The sequence below is a fragment of the Pongo pygmaeus genome, chromosome 19, assembly GCF_028885625.2.
Source record: "Pongo pygmaeus isolate AG05252 chromosome 19, NHGRI_mPonPyg2-v2.0_pri, whole genome shotgun sequence".
In the NCBI taxonomy this organism is placed as follows: Eukaryota; Metazoa; Chordata; class Mammalia; order Primates; family Hominidae; genus Pongo; species Pongo pygmaeus.
Window position 1 is genome coordinate 550072 of NC_072392.2, and position 18249 is coordinate 568320.

The window sequence follows — 18249 nt, forward strand, 5'->3', positions numbered from 1 at the left end:
TAACAGCTTGATTTCAGAAGCCTACTTTCAAAAAAAATTTAATTATTCAATGAATACACAATATAATTCCATTTCGAGTGATTAAAACCTATTTGTTGTATAGAACCAAACAAAACCACAAGAAAACATTTTCAAAACCTTTTTTTCAGGCTGAAGAAATCGTTTAATCCATTTTAAAGAAATCTCACATGATGTTCTGTCGGGATTAAAAATAGACACAGAAAAAAAAAAACAAAATATATGCACAGAAAGAAACTCACACGGAGCTAGGCGTGCAGCAACGTCACACACTCATTCCTTTCTGTTTCCTCTGGACACTCAAAATGTAAAAGCAAGTAAGATGGGGGTGGTAAACCAAACCTTTTGGTCCAAGGAATAAAATTTCTTTAAAAAATTTAAAATGTCAAAACCTGCCAGAATAAGATAATAGAACAGCATATCATCAGGTGCTGGGAATGGTACCATGACAAGCCATTAATTTGGATTTACTTGAACAGCTGCTCTCATAAAATCTACATGATTCAGAGTTAACCCTAACTATCTGCAATCCCAACCAAAGTCACGTTCATGCCGCTGTCCTAGTCTGGACAATCATCTGTGACTCATCGAACACAGTTATATACAGAATGCGCAGTCCCAGCAACAGCGTCGATTACAGCAGGCATTCTCTACCTGGACTTATGATTGGATTTCATTTCTAAAATACATCAGAGCTTTCAAAGATTGAAATACACAAATCTGCACTACCCAAGCCTCCTTGCCTGTACGGGAAACAAATTAGAAGAGCAATTATCGAGAACTGACACGTCAGGCCTCACAGGTGCTGGGCAGGAATCACAGAGGTTTGCTCTGCATCATGTCTTCCGTTAACCTGAAGCTTTGGGTTTATTGTGTTTAGCAAACCACTCATCACTTTTATCTGCTGCCATTGCCTGTAAAATAGAAATAGAATATACATTGATTCCAAGCCTGAAAAACAAAAGACGTAGCCCACTTTATACCTCACTGTACTGACCACAATAAAAAAAAAAATTAACATTAAAAAAAGACCCAAACCCCCGCTCCAAAAGAAAGAGAAGAGAAATTTAAAAAAAATTTTAACATTTAAAGAGTATTAATCCAGTACAGAGTATTATGTTCAATAAGGCAAGAGATACTGGTGAGTAATGAGCAACTGTGGATCCTCACTCTGCAGACTCAAGGGCAAACAAAGCCTGTAGCCAGGAAGTGTGGCTGGCGGACCAACTAGATCAGGGACCCACATGCCAGGTGGTAGGATCTCTGGTAAAAGAGCAAGTCCTACCACTCACAGCATCTGGGCAGACGCTCAAGAATCTTTAGTGTCACGAAACTCAGTCTGATAGGCCAAATATGAAACTATGTGATATTTTAGTAATGAAGCCTGGAATGATTCCTTTTTCGTAAGTCTCCTCCCAGCCTACTCTTCTGATGTTGGTTCTGTTTAGTTTGGGCATCTTAATTAAAAAGGAAGCCTTGAGCTGTGCCCAGTGGTCACACCTATCATCACAGCCACTTGGAGGCTGAGGCCAGAGGATCACTTGAGCTCAGGAATTCGAGTTCAGCCTGGGTAACAGAGTGGGACCCCGTCTCATATATATACATACAGATACATATAAAAATAAATAAATAAGTAGAAAGCCTTAACAATAATGTTTTGGTTCCACAAGCGTCCCTTTAGTTGTTTAGTAAAGACAAACATTCATTTATTTAGTCAAAAAGAGTCAGGTACCACCCTGGGTTCAGGTGTGTCAGCAGAGGCAGTCGGAAGCTTTGAGGAGTGTACAGAACAGCTGAGAACTCAGATATGGAAACAAGTATTTTGCATGACAGAGTGTGTGTATGCAGGTGTGTGTCTTGAAGCATTTGCTGTAATATCTACCTCAGCAGGAAGTCACAAGATGAGTTGGCAATTAAAGAAGAAACAAATATATTTATTATTTAGAAACAGTGATGGTGAAAGTGGCTGTCCTAGGTAGTGTGACTCAGAGATGGACCATTTCATTTCTAAAAAATCTTAGTACTATCTGATTTATTATCTTGATGAAAATAAGTATTTAAAAATCAAAGATATGCTTAAAAAAACCACAACTCACAAATATGCACGTTTCTGTCTTTTAGGAGCCATAAAAAGAGGGAGGAAAGAACAACTAGATGATTTGGAGAACCTAAGAAAGGTTTTTTTCTTTTTTGAGATGGAGTTTTGCTCTTGTCGCCCAGGCTGGAGTGCAATGGCGCCATCTCGGCTCACCACAACCTCTGCCTTCTGGGTTCAAGTGATTCTCCTGCCTCAGCCTCCCAAGTAGCTGAGATTACAGGTGTACACCACCATGCCTGGCTAATTTTTTGTGTTTAGTAGAGACAGGGTTTCACCATGTTGGTCAGGCTGGTCTAGGACTCCTGACCTCAGGTGAGCCACCCGTCTTGGTCCCCCAAAGTGCTGGGATTACAGGGGTGAGCCACCGCGCCCAACTGAACCTAAGAAAGCTTTTAAGTGTTGAAGGACAAGTAAAAGAGGAAAGGGAAAAAAACCCTTTGGGTTGGATGCAAGAAGAGGTATCTTAGCTAATATAACCAGTTCAGTGGGACTGGAATAGGGATGAGTTAGGGGACTTAGGGAGGGAGGCGGGACAGGTCAGAGGGTAGAGAATGTCCAAATATGTCACATGCTCTGTCAGAGAGTTTGAAATTTATCTCAGAGGCAAGAGAGAGCTATCAGATTAAACAGTTTTAAAAATTACTGGATGTTTGCTTTGGGACAGACCGTAAGGTGACAATGAGACCTTTCAAAGGGAAAGCTGATAGGCAGAAAACATTTCAGAGGTAGAACTCACAGCTCTTGGTGACTAATAGCTAAAATAATTTAAGGATGAGGAGAAATAATGGTCAAAAGTGACTGTCTGTAAATCTAAAACGTCTATTAAATGTTAAAAAACAAAACACAACAAAATAACACCAAAACTGGCTCTGAGGATTCCAGCGTGAACAACTGGGATCACAGATACGCTGTACTGTCCAGGGAGGGAGCAGGGCACAGAGGAAGAAAAAGGACTGACTGTAAAGCCTGAAAGGCATCCATCCAGGCCCCTGCCTGCACCTACTCAGTGTGTGATCTTCAGGGATGAAGGGGAATAACTTCATCACCATCCAAGCCCTTGCCTGCCACTTACTCAGTGTATGGTATTCAAGGGTGAGGGCCAATGACTTACTCATCCTTAGCCTCGGTTTCCTCATTTGCAAAGGCTGATGCTAGCAACCTTGCAGGTTATAGTAAGAATCAGAGAATGTGGCTGGGCGCGGTGGCTCACGCCTGTAATCCCAGCACTTTGGGAGGCCGAGGCAGGTGGATCACGAGGTCAGAAGATCGAGACCATCCTGGCTAACACAGTGAAACCCCGTCTCTACTAAAAATACAAAAAATTAGCCAGGCGTGGTGGCGGGCACCTGAAGTCCCAGCTACTCGGGAGGCTGAGGCAGGAGAATGGCGTGAACCCAGGAGGTGGAGCTTGCCGTGAGCTGAGATGCGCCACTGCGCTCCAGCCTGGGCGACAGAGCGAGACTCCATCTCAAAAAAAAAAAACAGAACCAGAGAATGTATATGAAGCACTTAAGGCTGGGTGCAGTTGCTCACCCCTGTAATCCCAGCACTTTGGGAGGCCAAGGCAGGCGGATCACCTGAGGTCAAGAGTTTGAGACCAGCCTAGCCAACATGGTGAAACCCTGTCTCTACTAAAAATACAAAAATTAGCTGGACATGGTGGCACGCACCTGTAATCCCAGCTACTCGGGAATCCCAGCTACTCTCCTGAGGCAGGAGAATCACTTGAACCTGGGAGGCAGAGGCTGCAGTGAGCTGAGATCACACCACTGCACTCTAGCCTGGGCAACAGAGTGAGACTCCATCTCAAAAAAATAAATAAATAAATAAAAATAAAGCACTTAAGGACGTATTGATATAGTAGTATTTATTTCTTTTTACTTTTATTTATTTACATATTTTTAGTATAAATAGAGAGTTTATCTGGGCCAAGCTTGAAGACTGCAACCCGGGAACATAGATTCAGGTTTCCCAGAATCTACACTCCCAAGTAGCCTTCATTTAATATTACTGGAAGAAGAATGGATTTGAGGTAAGATAAGTTATGGACACGCTGAGTTTGATACGTGGTAGGTTTCCTAGGTGAAGAGGTTCTCGGGATATACATTGATCTGGACAGAGAAAGTACTACATGTAAGAGAAAAAGTTCATAAGCTGGACTTCACCAAAATAAAAAATTCCTCATCTTCAAAAACTCAATTAATGGCTGGGAAAAATACTTGAATTTGCAAGTGACGAAGGAATGATGAAAAACTATGGTACAGAGTCAAGGTAAGAGTCACGTAAGGATCTGTTGTACTCTCTTTGGTTGTGCATATTTGGAATTTTTCATCATGAAATATTAAAAATTATTAAAAAATGGACAAAAGACTTGAACATAAAATTCACAAAAAGAAGTAAATGGCCAATAAGCACATGAAAAGGTGCTCAATATCATTAGTCATCAGGGAAATAAACATTCAACCTGTGTGGGACTGAGCTGGAAGGATCACTGGAGGCCAGCCTGGGCAACACAGTGAGAATCCGTCTCTACAAACATAAAAAACATTAGCTGGGCACAGGGGTGCAGCCCTAGCTATGTGGTGGCTGAGGCGGAAGGATCGCTTGATTGCACCAATGAAACCATTTCATATGTGCTAGAATAGCTAAAAAACCCACAAAAAGCAAAGTAAGAGTTGGTGAGAATGTAGAGCGACTGGACCTCTCATGGACAAACGATGGTCCGATCACTTTCGATGACTCTTTGACACTTTCTTATACAGTAAAAGCAGTTCTACTCCTAGGTATTTACTCAAGAGAAATGAAACATCTATCTATCTACAAGAAGATTTACACAAGAATGTTCATGGCAGTCTTCCTTATAATAGATAAAAAAATCTAGAAATAAACCAAATGTCCACCATTGGAAGAATGAATGAGCAAATCGTTATATTTATAAAATTGAGTATCGGTCAGCAATTAAAAAAAAAATGAGCTGTGATATGCAGTTACACGGTGGAATCTCAAAACCACGTTGAGTAGGCCGGGCGCGGTGGCTCACACCTGTAATCCCAGCACTTTGGGAGGCCGACACGGGCGGATCACAAGGTTAGGAGATCGAGACCATCCTGGCTAATACAGTGAAACCCCGCCTCTACTAAAAATACAAAAAATTAGCCGGGCGTGGTGGCGGGCGCCTGTAGTCCCAGCTACTCGGGAGGCTGAGGCAGGACAATGGCGTGAACCCAGGAGGTGAAGCTTGCAGTGAGCCGAGATCGTGCCACTGTACTCCGGCCTCAGGGACAGAGCGAGACTCTGTCACAAAAAAAAAAAAAAAAACCAAAAAAAAACCACGTTGAGTAAAAGAAGCCAGGCACAAAAGAAAAGAAAATACTGAATGATTCCATTTGTATCAAGTCCAAGAACAAACTCACCTACAGTGACAGAAGTCAGAATAGCAGCTGATCTGGGAGATGAGGGTGCCAACTCATTGGAGATGGGCATGAGGGAACTTCCTGGGAAAATGGTCTGTATTTTGAGTAGTGGTTGTATGAGTAAACACAACTGTCAAAACACATTTAAATTCTACCTAAATTATGCCTCATCAACAACAACCACTTGTCGGAGCCGAGGAAGGAGTTAAAAACTAGCAGTGAGGAGGCTGGAGCCAGGATAATGGTTAAATTCAGGGCAGGGGTAAGCAGAGTCACAGGTAAGCTCTCATCAGAGTAGAGGAAGAATGCAGAATGGGAAAAATGGCAAAGTAGGGCTATGGGTATAAAAACACGTTGGGATGAGACACAGAAAGAGGTGCCTGTGTTTGAGGAGAAACTGTCAGGGAGACGAAAGTGGCAGGATGGCCGGGCGCGGTGGCTCACGCCTGTAATCCCAGCCCTTTGGGAGGCCGAGGAGGGTGGATCACCTGAGGTCAGGAGTTCAAGAGACGGGGTTTCACCGTGTTAGCCAGGATGGTCTCGATCTCCTGATCTTGTGATCCGCCTGCCTCGGCCTCCCAAAGTGCTGGGATTACAGGTGTGAGCCACCGCGCCCGGCCTACTCAACCAGCCTGACCAACATGGTGAAACCCCATCTCTACTAAAAATACAAAAATTAGCCAGACGTGGTGGCACGTGCCTGTAATCCCAGCTACTTGGGAGGCTGAGGCAGGAGAATCGCTTGATCCCGGGAGGTGGAGGTTGCAGTGAGCCAAGATCATGCCACTGCACTCCAGCCTAGGTGACAGAGCAAGAATCCGTCTCAAAAAATAAAATAAAATGGGCCAGGCGCAGTGGCTCACACCTGTAATCCCAGCACTTTAGGAGGATGAGGTGGGTAGATCACTTGAGGCTAGGAGTTTGAGACCAGCCTGGCCAACCTGGCAAAACCCTGTCTCTACTAAAAATACAAAAATTAACCAGTATGGTGGCAGGTGTCTGTAGTTCCAGCTCCTCAGGAGGCCAAGGCAGGAGAATCACTTGACCCTGGGAGGCAGAGGTTGCAGTGAGCCAAGATTGCACCATTGCACTCCACCCTGGGCGACAGAGCTAGACTCCATCTCAAAAAATTTAATTAAGTAATTAATTTAATTAAATTAAGAGTGAGGAGGAAGAGTCTGGCAAATTTGTCAGCTGAGAGGATGACTGAGATTCTATTTTCCTTCAGGATAAAATGTATAAAGACTGTATTTTCTATACATTGCCTGCTTTAACGTTAACTGTGCATCTACTATTATGTCAGTAATTTGCCAAGCTCTATAAACCATAACAATCTGACGAGATAGATCCTCTTATTTTCTGAAATTTTTGGATAAGAAGACTAAAGTTCAAAGAATTTAAGTAAACTGTTTAAGGTCAGTCACAGAGTTATGTGACAGAACCAAGAAAGACCAATTTGTTCCTTTAATCATTCAACAAAGTATTTGCAGAACGTCTAGTACATGCCAGGTATGTGCTAGGAGCTAGGATCCAACAACTACTTTGAATGCTTCTGAATTACTGAGTTTGATGAGAATCTAAAAGTAGTTGCTATATTTGGCAAGAAAGAAAAGCACTTCACTGAGTAACAAGAGCCAGTGTAAAACAGACTGAAGTGAAAATGGGAGGCGAGAAAGAAACAGCGCGCACTCAGATTTTTAGAAGCAATCTGGAGAGGACGTAAGAGAGAGAAACAGCGCGCACTCAGATTTTTAGAAGAAGAGATCTGGAGAGGACGTAAGAGAGAGCAACAGTGCGCACTCTGGATTTTTAGAAGAAGAAATCTGGAGGGGACGTAAGAGAAACAGTGCGCACTCAGATTTTTAGAAGAAGAAATCTGGAGAGGACGTAAGAGAGAGAAACAGCGCACACTCAGATTTTTAGAAGAAGAAATCTGGAGACGACGTGAGAGAGAAACAGCGCGCACTCAGATTTTTAGAAGAAGAAATCTGGAGAGGACATTAAGAGAGAGAAACAGCGCGCACTCAGATTTTTAGAAGAAATCTGGAGAGGAGATATGGGGTCAGTAAAAGGTTTTTAAAGGATGGGAGCTTTCAGCGCCTGTTTGCATGCTGGCGAGAATAACTCACTGGAAAGAAGAGACTGATGCTGCAGAATGGAGAAGAGATGATCAAAGGAGCTGCAGAGCTGAGGGGATCGGATGGAGGCATCTCCATGGGGAGAGCTGAGGGGACAGGATGGAGGCACCTCCATGCGGAGAGCAGAGGGGGTCGGATGGAGGCATCTCCATGGGGAGAGCTGAGGGGATGGGATGGAGGCACCTCCATGCGGAGAGCTGAGGGGATGGGATGGAGGCACCTCCATGCGGAGAGCTGAGGGGATGGGATGGAGGCATCTCCTTGCGGAGAGCTGAGGGGATGGGATGGAGGCATCTCCATGGGGAGAGCTGAGGGGATTGGATGGAGGCATCTCCTTGCGGAGAGCTGAGGGGATGGGATGGAGGCATCTCCATGCGGAGAGCTGAGGGGATGGGATGGAGGCATCTCCTTGCGGAGAGCTGAGGGGATGGGATGGAGGCATCTCCATGCAGCAGAGCTGAGGGGGTCGGATGGAGGCATCTCCATGGGGAGAGCTGAGGGGATCAGATGGAGGCATCTCCATTCGGAGAGCAGAATAAGGACAGATCCAGCAGCAGTGGTTCCAGGGCAGCCTGAGGTTGTGGGAAGGCACAAATGCTAAGTCTAGACAAGCCGTCTACACAGGTGGCAGTGAAGACATCGGTCCTTGGCTGAGGTCAACCCAACAGCGAAAGGACGTGGTTCTGACAGTAAGAACCTAGACCCTGTTGCTTAGACTCCTCCCACACACACTAAATGCCATCCCTCTCAGGCCCATGGTGACATAAATGTAGAAATGAGACTCACATCATCCAACAATTTGCTTCCCTCTGGATCCATCTTAGAAAGTTCTCGAAATGCTTCATCCCCGACAAAGCAAATTTCATGTCCATCCTACATCAATAAAGAGAAAAGACACCTGCCAAAGACATCCTTGAAGAAACCCTTGTTCCAGCCTGCCCCCTGCCTGAGAAATACTTACAGGGTCGGCCAGAATGACCACCTGCACTGTTGCTTTCCCTGGGGTGTCTAGGCTCACCAGGGGAGTCAGAATCTTCTGGTTCTCCCTTTTCATCAAGTCTTCTAAGTCTGGCAACTTGAGGAAAACAAAGAGGCAACGTGAGCCAGAGGTCACACACTACTCAGGACACGGCCCTCGTCAGCCCTAGAGGAGTATCAGACACCAGAAAGAGCCAAGGCGCCATTTGTTTGAATTTATTATCTCAGCTGCTCTTGAAACAGCTGCTGAACTTGATACTAAAGCCACAATCAAAAAGGACTTCAAGAACGGAAGGACACGGTTCTTAGCTGGGTGGAACTAGCCAGTCACAGAGCTCAAGCGATCTGGTATTAAGCGTTACCTCTTTCTGGGGGCAAGAGAAGGCAATTCTTCCAAAAGCTGCTGCATGGTCCACCGCACCCTTGACGCCCTGTAGCTCCAGCTTACACTGAAATAGGAAAGGGGGTTATTTTTTGCAACAGGTTATACATTCATTACACGTATGTGGTAGAAAAATTCAAATATTATATACTAAAGGAATACAGTAAAAACTAAGTCTCTATCCTACTCTCACCCCAGAGACTAGTCAACAGTTTCCTGCGTATCCTTCTCGAAGCACTGCATCTATGTTTTTTTTTTACACAAATGGTAGTACAATTTACAAACTATTCTGTTCCTTGTTTTTCTCCACTTAATGTTACCATGTCAATACATAACGATTTGCCTCAATCTTTTTGCTAGCGACATAGTAATACATTTCATGAATGAACCGTAAATTACTGAAATATGTCTCTAATCTATAGGACACTGAAATTCTTACACGTTGTGATTACAAACAATGCTGCAACATATAACCTTGCACACACTTCTTTGTGCCTATGTATGTTGAGCACATCTGTAAAATAATTCCTACGAGTAGAATTGCAGGGTCAAAGTGCAAGGACTAAATCATGCTCAAATGCTGGGTTATTAGAAAAAGAACATGAAAAAGATCTTGCATTAAATCCATTCAATCTCTTTGATTAAGCAATTCCACTTCTGAAGAGATATATCCGCAAATATAAACAAGGTAATATCTGGGTGGTGAGGTTATCACTTATTTTCATTTTCTTCTGTTTATCTTTATAAATATTGAATCACTGTGAAGAAACTATGGGAACAACCTTCATGTTAACTTCATTTATAAAGGTTATAAGCCATTTATAAGCTTCATTTATAAGCCAAATTCAAAGTAACAGGTTATTCTTCTCCAAGATTGCTCACCTGGTTATCAGCATAGCCCAGCAAAGCCCTTTGCTTTTCTTCATCTTTTTCATAAATTTTCATTCCCAGTAGATTACACCAGTAGTTCAAGGACTTTTGAAGATCAGACACTGCTAGAGTTACTTTTAATACAGGATCTGTTGGGTAATAAAGCAGGAATAGACAGATCAATTTAATAGAATAAAATAGAAAGACCAAAACATGCACATGTATACTTACAAATTCAGTTTACGATAAGAAAGGGATTTTAAGCCAGTATGAAGCTGGCTGCAGTGGCCCATGCCTGTAATCCCAGCACTTTGGGAGACTGAGGTAGGAGGATTGCGTGAGCCTAGGAATTCAAGACCAGCGCAGGCAACACAGTGAGACCTTGCCTGTATGAAAACTTTTTTAAAAATTGGCCGGGCGTGGTGGCTGATGCCTGTAATCCCAGCACTTTGGGAGGCCAAGGCGGGTGGATTACCTGAGGTCAGGAGTTCGAGACCAGCCTGGCCAACATGGCAAAACCCTGTCTCTACTAAAAATAAAAAATAAAAAAAATTAGCCGGGCAGGTGGCGCATGCCTGTAATCCCAGCTACTCAGGAGGCTGAGACAGGAGAATTGCTTGAACCTGGAAGGCGGAGGTTGCAGTGAGCCGAGATGGCGCCATTGCACTCTAGCCTGGGAGATAAGAGCAAAACTCTGTCTCAAAAAAAAAAAAAAAGATTAGACAGGTGTGGTGGCTCATGTGTGTATTCCCAGCCACTTCAGAGGTGGAAGCAGGAGGATCGCTTGCGCCCAGGAGGTTGACGCTGCAGTGAGCCAAGATTGCACTACTGCACTCCACCCTGTTATTTTGAGACCCTGTCTCAAAACAAACAAACAAAAAAAAAAACAAAGACACTATGAAAAGCCTCATTATTCAATGGATGGCACTAAGAAGACTGGCTAATCATTTGGTAAGAAAAACTTACATCTTTGAAATAAATGACAAAATACATTCCTGATGGGTTAAAAAAATAAGTTTAAAGAATGAAACCATGAAAATACTAGATACAGATGATTATTTATACAATTTTGGAGTAGAGGAAGATTTTTCTTTAAACCTGACACCAAAGATAGAAAAACTATGAAGAAAAAAATTCTGCTACGTAAATTACACAAAATGGAAAACTCCTAGACAACAACCAAGAAAAGGAATTACAATCAAAACTAGAGTATACAACACAGTAGGGGGGAACAACTGCAATACATTCGACAAAAAGTCCTTAATGTGTAAATCACCTGTAAATATTAATAGGAAAAGAATGAACATGCTAGAAAAATAAGCAAAAGGCACAAAGCAATAATCTGTAAAAGAAGGAATTAGAATGGTCAAATAACATATGAAAAAATATTCAGGCCGGGCGCGGTGGCTCACGCCTGTAATCCCAGCACTTTGGGAGGCTGAGGTGGGAGGATCAGGAGGTCAGAAGATCGAGACCAGCCTGGCTAACATAGTTAAACCCCATCTCTACTAAAAATACAAAAAATTAGCTGGGTGTGGTGGTGGGTGCCTGTAGTCCCAGCTACTTGGGAGGCTGAGGCAGGAGAATGGCATGAACCCGGGAGGCGGAGCTTGCAGTGAGCCCAGAGCGCGCCACTGCACTCCAGCCTGGGCAACAGAGGAGACACTGTCTCAAAAAAAAAAAAAAAAAAAAAAAAAAAAATTCAACCTGACCCCCCAAAAAAACAAAGAAATTAGAATTCACATAAAATCTTTTGTTATCTAATGTGCAAATAATGTTAAAAGTTGGCAGTGTTAACTGTATTAGTGTAGAGAGGAAAATCACAATCATATAATACAAGTGTAAATTAGTACATTTCAGGGCAATAATTTGACGGAATGTACCCAAAGCTTTAAAAAATGCTCATTGCTTTTGAAAGAACAAGTCCAGTTTCAGCCACTCAAAAGGTAATTGTGGATGTATGAAGGGTTTTTACCACAAAACATTCATCAGTGTTGCTTAGAACAATAAAACACTAGGAATGACATAAATATCCAACAACAGAGAATTGTTTATCTTCCTACAATGTAATAATGCAATGGAACTCCTATAAAAGGATATGAAGAAATGTATACACTTAATTATATATATGTATTTTTGACAAAAGATTGGAAAGATATACTCTAAAATGTCAGCAGTGGTTCTCTCTGGATATACGGGTGGGTGTGTTTTTTTTTTCAGCTTCTCTGCTTGTCTAAGGAAAAAACTTGATTATTTTGTAAAAAGAATAAAAGTCATATTGAAACACCTACTGTTAGTGGAAACTTTTCACACTGTAAAGTGACTTTCTAAAGAGCTGTTCCACGTCTCCATCTGACTACGATAAATTCAGTACATTTTTCTTTGGCTTTCACTGCCTTAGTCCTGTTTGCTAGAACAGCAATACCGTGATTGAGAAATGAGACGCTGTTTCTCACAAGTGCCTCCGCCTGGCAGGCTCCATTTTTTTCTTTCCATTTACTTCAAAATCAACAAATCCCAGTTGGCTTGGAGCCTGAAGGGACGCAGGACGGGAAGTTAACAGGTGGGTGAAGCTGCACAGAAGTGAGTAATTCAAAGGGAAGATGAATGCCAGCTGGACAGAAGGTCTGACCACATTATCAAACAGAAACGCCCAAGAGGATTTCCATTCCAAAGGACAAAAGCTTCTTAGCACCACGGGGCTCTCTATTATCTTAAGTACTGAAATATCACTAAGGCTGGAGAAAAAGAATGGATGGTGGAGCTAGTTCCAAGAGTTAAGTTTTAAAGTCAGCAAAGGATCAATCACCTATCAACAAAAAAACACCATAAACACCCTTTAAATCACCAGTGAAGTAGAGAAACACCATCTCTCCATGAGTCCCACACAGCCAAGTCTAGCCTCCCACGATGGAATGGACTGATCTTTCTTTTGCTGAGCACCAAATGATAAACAAGGAGAATTAAACGTTCTACAGAGACTCAGCATGGGGGCATTGGGGACAGGAGGCCGACTGGTGGAAGAAGGTGAATTTCCAGGACTCCCTTCTCAGGCCCACTTGCAGGCATACGTTCACCAAGTGAGAGAGTGGGCACAAGTGCCCTTGCCATTTGCCAGCATTTTCCCCTTTCCCCATTTTTGCTTTTGTTTTGACAGAGCAGGTAGCTGAATTTGCAGGCATTAAATACAAAATGAAACACTGATGAGGCTGCCTCTACAGTCAACAAAACAAACCCTGCAAAATTTCCTTCTTGTTCTGTGTGGCAGTCAGCGTGGGGGCTCCTTCCACGCCATCCCTCACTGAGTACCGACGCTGAAGTCTGGGAAACTGACCTCGGCTCCAAAGGCATGGCTAAATGGTTTGGGGGTGATCCTATTTCTCTTGCCAGTGATTGGTTTAGGAGCAGGCACAGTATATCAAATCTGACCAGGAAGTTTGCTGGAAGATTCTAGGAAAGTTTTTCTTCTGCTCTTAAAAAGAAAGCAAAAAGGGCCAGGCACGGTGGTTCACGCCTGTCACCTCAGCACTTTGGGAGGCTGAGGCAGGCGGATCAAGTGAGGTCAGAAGTTTGAGACCAGCCTGGCCAATATAGTGAAACCTTGTCTATACTAAAAATACAAAAATTAGCTGGGCGTGGTGGCGTGTGCCTGTAATCTCAGCTACTAGAGAGGCTGAGGCAGGAGAATCACTTGAACCTGGGAGGCGGAGGTTGCAAGTGAGCCAAGATTGCGGCACTGCACTCTAGCCTGGGTGACAGAGCAAGACTCCGTCTCAAAAAATAAATAATGTTTAAAAGTTAATAAAAATACAAAAAAAAAAAAAAAAAAAAAAGCTAAGCGTGGTGGCGGGCGCCTATAATCCCAGCTACTTGGGAGGCTGAGGAAGGAGAATTGCTTGAACCCAGGAGGCAGAGGTTGCAGTGAGCAGAGATCATGCCAATGCACTCCAGCCAGAGTGACAGAGTCTCAGCATCTCCTCTCCTACCAGATGGGAATGTGGGAGCATGTGGCCCCGCCTGCTCCTGGCAGCCCTCCTGCAACCTTGAGGGGACTAGCTCTAGGAGAGGTACCCACAGAGAACAACAGAACAAAGAAAGAGAAAATGTGGTGAGCTGGTCAATCATCTAACCTTGAAATCTTTCCCACTTACAGAACACCTGCTCTGTGAGCTAAAAGATTTTATAACTGTTCAAAGTAGTTGGGTTTTCTGTTATTTACAGATGAAAGAATCATAAATCAGTACATCACCAGTAGAACAGAACCAGTCTAGATCCCCTACTGCTATGTATTAAAGTTCTGATATGAGAATATAATTTCTCTGATAACAGGTAAAAACACTGGCTGGGGAAGACACGTCACGTAAACACAGAAAGACTCTACAAAAAAAAGACAGGCGGCCCTCACTCTCCTTTCACCAAAGATGCCTTTAGACAGAGGCTTTTACTGGTTCTGGTATAATTACCTGACTGAAGCAGGCTGCGATTCTGCAAATAGAACTTATATCCTCCTGGGGCCTCGGTTTCAAAAACACCTTCTGCAACTTCCATCAGTGGCCACTCCAGCTTCCTGGCATTGCTCACAGCCTGGCTAGAAGCGAGCGTGATTCCCTAAAACAAACAACAGTACATCCAAGTACATGATCACAACAGAGATTTTACAGAATGAGACAATGAGCCCAACCCCTATTGCCTACTGCCTTTAGGTAAAATCACCTAAGATTTAACTGGCATCCAACATTTTCTTCTAATGATTTAAAAACAGGTTTTCAATGTTTTATCTCACAAACATTCAGACCTTCATGAATAATAGGACAGAAATTGAAATGCCAGTGAAGTCTGATTCATTTAACACCAAAGATAACCTCTTCTAATTATAAAGATCTAGCCAGAGAAATCTTGATGTTACCTGGGTCTGCCAGCTAGCTACCTATTTAAAGTGACCTGTTCTTGCTTTTTTAACAAAACAAAAATAAGCAAACTATCAAGGTTTCCTTACATTTAATCAAAGTGCCTAGATTAAATGTTTTCTGAGAAGGCCAGCCTTGTTTCTAGCTTGGATTATTATAATGGCCTCTCTGCCTCCAGTCTTGTAAATCCATTATCCACTCTGCAGCCAAAGTAAACTTTCCAAAACGCATCCTATAGTCCACCCCCAGACGGCAGCCAGCCTTGTTTTCCCTTTGCTCAAAGTCCTCCAATGGCTCATTTCACTCGGATGACTTACGGCCTAGGAGGCCCCCTGCCGTCTTACCCCATGGCACTGCTGACCCCATCTCTTATCACGTTTCCCTCTCGTTCTCTCTTCCAGCCACACTGGCTTCCTTACACCTCCTTGAACATGCCAGATTTAACCTGAGGGCTCTGCCTGGAATGCTTGTCCCCCAGATATCCACATGGCTAACTCCCTGACCTCTTTTGAGTCTCTGCTCAAATGTTATCTCTTCACTCACACACACCCTCAGCACTCTACTCAAATTTACAACCAGCCACCTACCCCCAGCCAAAAATCTGCTAGAAAAAAAAGGTATTTACCATAAAGTCATTGCCAAGCTTGTAGTCTCCGATGCCATAATTGTAAGTCAGTTCTGCAACAAAATGATCATCCTCAGGCCCAAATCCCACCATTGTTTTACTCCATTTCCCATCATAAGGCCTAGAAAATAAAAGTAAATGAACTCAGTGACCATAGACAAATCAGCCTCAGGCCACCCCCAGAGAACTATTGGGCACAGAGAGATGAGCATTCCTGTCTGGTCCTAAAAGTTCTCTTAAGGATGAGATGACCTCAGATGGTACAGAAAGCAGCTGTGGGCGGTGCTCATGGGACCCTACTACAAGCTCCAAAGACTATCTATTCAGCACCTACTTGAAGGAAAGATTTGTTCACCTTTTCTGTAAAGCAAGGAACAGAATCCTAAAGACAGTTCTCCAAACGACCTGTTATTTCCTTGATTATCAATCAACAAGCATGAAATTCCTAATAGGCCTTGGACTGTTCCAACTTGTCACGGTACTAAGCTTAAGAGATGGACGGGCGTGGCGGCTCAGGCCTGTAATCCCAGCACTTTGGGAGGCCGAGGCGGGAGGATCACCTGAGGTCAGGAGTTCGAGACCAGCCTGGCCAACATGGTGAAACCCCGTCTCTACTAAAAATACAAAAATTAGCTGGGCATGGTGGCGCATGCCCATAGTCCCACGTACTAGGGAGGCTGAGGGAGGAGAATTGCTTGAACTCGGGAGACAGAGGTTGCAGTGAGACAGGATAATGACCCCGCACTCCCACCTGGGTGACAGAGTGAGATTCTGTCTCAAAAAAAAAGATACTGGAAAGCCGCTGCTTCATCTAGAGCATGTACTTATTTGCATTTGTGGCATAATATGAAACATATCTGGTCATTGTCCCTGGTTTCTGTCTCAGAGCTCCCAAAACCTCTGGAATTTCCTGATAGGAATATCTTTTGTTATTCATAATGAGCCCCTTTCAGTCACACCTGAGTTTATGCTAATGAAGTGACTTAGAGTGGGGCCTCTATATAGACTCAGGATGGGGCTGGTCACCAGAAAGACAAATGATTAGAGGACTGGAACTTTCAGTCCCATCCACCAACCTCTGGGAAGGAAAGGGATGGAGACTGGGCTCTACTAGGCTTGAACAATGAGACTCATGAGCTTCTGGGATGCTGAACATACGGAGGTGCTGGATTGGAGCCTGCCTGGAAGAGCATGGAAGCTCTGCCGCCCACTCCCCATGCCCTGCCCTGTGTATCTCCTCTGTCCGGCCATTTCTGACTCATACCCTTTATGATAAACCAGTAAATGTAAGTAAGTGTTTCCAGGGTTTCCCTTAGTTCCATGAGCCACTGTAGCAGATTATCAAACCCAAGGAAGCAGGAGCGGGAGCCCTGACTTATAGTTGGTCATCAGAAATCCTGGAGATCCAGACTGTGACTGGCGCCTGACGTGGCGGAAAATCTTCTGGGACCGAGCCCTTAACTTGCGGGATCTGACATTAACTCCAAGTGGAGTCAGAATCAATTACATAACAGGACAGCTGGTGGGTATTAGAGACCTGGAGAATTGCTTTGTGTGCCCACAAGTGTCGTATGAGAGTGCAGAGAAAACAGAGTGTATGTTCCTGACGTTCCTGAAGTTGCCTCCCTAATTTATGGCCTTCTTAATTACTTCCACTGCTTTATACTCACTGTGAGAGTGCAGAGAAACAGAGTACGTGTTCCCGATGTTCCTGAAGTTGCTTCCCTAATTTACTGCCTCCTTAATTAATTCCACTGCTTTATACTCATTTTGAGAAACTGTCTTCTGTTATCCGGGTGTTGTCAGAGCCTAAAGGAGATTTTAAGAAACAAGGTATCATACCCATTACAGGCAGCTTTGCAGCCTTCTTCAAATTCCTCATGCCGCAGAACCTGGTGTGAGATTTAGAATAAATTGTGAAGTGTTACTAAAACTGCTCACAGCATCTTTAGCACAAACTAAAATGTCAAAACATAGACATTATCATTTATAAGCTTTACTTGTAAAAGAACAAAAGCAAATGAGCCTTACACTTCTCCCAGGATAGAAGCAGTGGAAGGAAGAACAGCTTGACACAAGGGTCAGGCTACCAAATCAGTTGTGAAATCTATTTAGACTGGTAAGCAGTGCTATAGCGGGAAAAAGTGTGGCCTTCAGCATTAAAGAAGTCTGATTTGGGCCAGGTGCGGTGGCTCACACCTGTAATACCAGCACTTTGGGAGATCAAGGCGGGTGGACTGCCTAAGGTCAGGAGTTCAAGATCAACCTGGCAAACATGGTGAAACCCCATCTCAACTAAAAATACAAAAATTAGCCAGGCATGGTGGCATGTGCCTGTGATCCCAGCTACTCAGGAGATTGAGGCAGGAGAATCACTTGGACCCATAAGACGGAGGTTGCAGTGAGCCGAGATCCTGCCACTGCACTACAGCCTGGGTGACAAGAGCAAAACTCCATCTTAAAATCAAAAAAAAAAAAAAAAAAGATGGGCGCCATGGCTCACGCCTGTAATCCCAGCACTTTGGGAGGCTGAGGTGGGCAGATCACCTGAGGTTGGGAGTTCGAGACCAGCCTAGCCAACATAGTGAAACCCTATCTCTACTAAAAATACAAAAAATACAAAATTAGCCAGGCATGGTGGTGGGCGCTTGTAATCCCAGCTACTCAGGAGGCTGAGGTAGGAGAATTGCTTGAACATAGGAGGCAGAGACTGCAATGAGCTGAGATCGCGCCATTACACTCTAGCCTGGGTGACAAGAGCAAAACTCAATCTCAAAAAAAAAGTCTGATTTGGAATTCTGTCATTTAGTAGCTGTGTAA

General features: G+C 43.7%; 1 protein-coding gene across 5 annotated transcripts in view; it reads right to left on the bottom strand.

Moving 5' to 3' along the window:
* GLOD4 (glyoxalase domain containing 4) overlaps positions 1-18249 on the bottom strand; it is a 21954-nt gene continuing 3705 nt past the window's right edge. Inside the window, exons 2-9 of one of the 5 annotated variants that reach the window (XM_054459695.2) lie at positions 17272-17321; positions 15430-15550; positions 14361-14505; positions 9910-10046; positions 9008-9094; positions 8629-8742; positions 8454-8540; positions 1-932 (exon numbers count right to left, since the gene is read on the bottom strand). In XM_054459695.2, coding sequence (XP_054315670.2) covers positions 867-932; positions 8454-8540; positions 8629-8742; positions 9008-9094; positions 9910-10046; positions 14361-14505; positions 15430-15550; positions 17272-17321 — 807 coding nt within the window. In that variant the 3' untranslated portion in view covers positions 1-866. Of the gene's footprint in view, positions 933-2555; positions 5624-8453; positions 8541-8628; positions 8743-9007; positions 9095-9909; positions 10047-14360; positions 14506-15429; positions 15551-17099; positions 17322-18249 lie in introns of those variants that run through there. The other 4 variants (XM_054459698.2, XM_063655703.1, XM_063655702.1 and 1 more) reach the window with 4 other exon arrangements.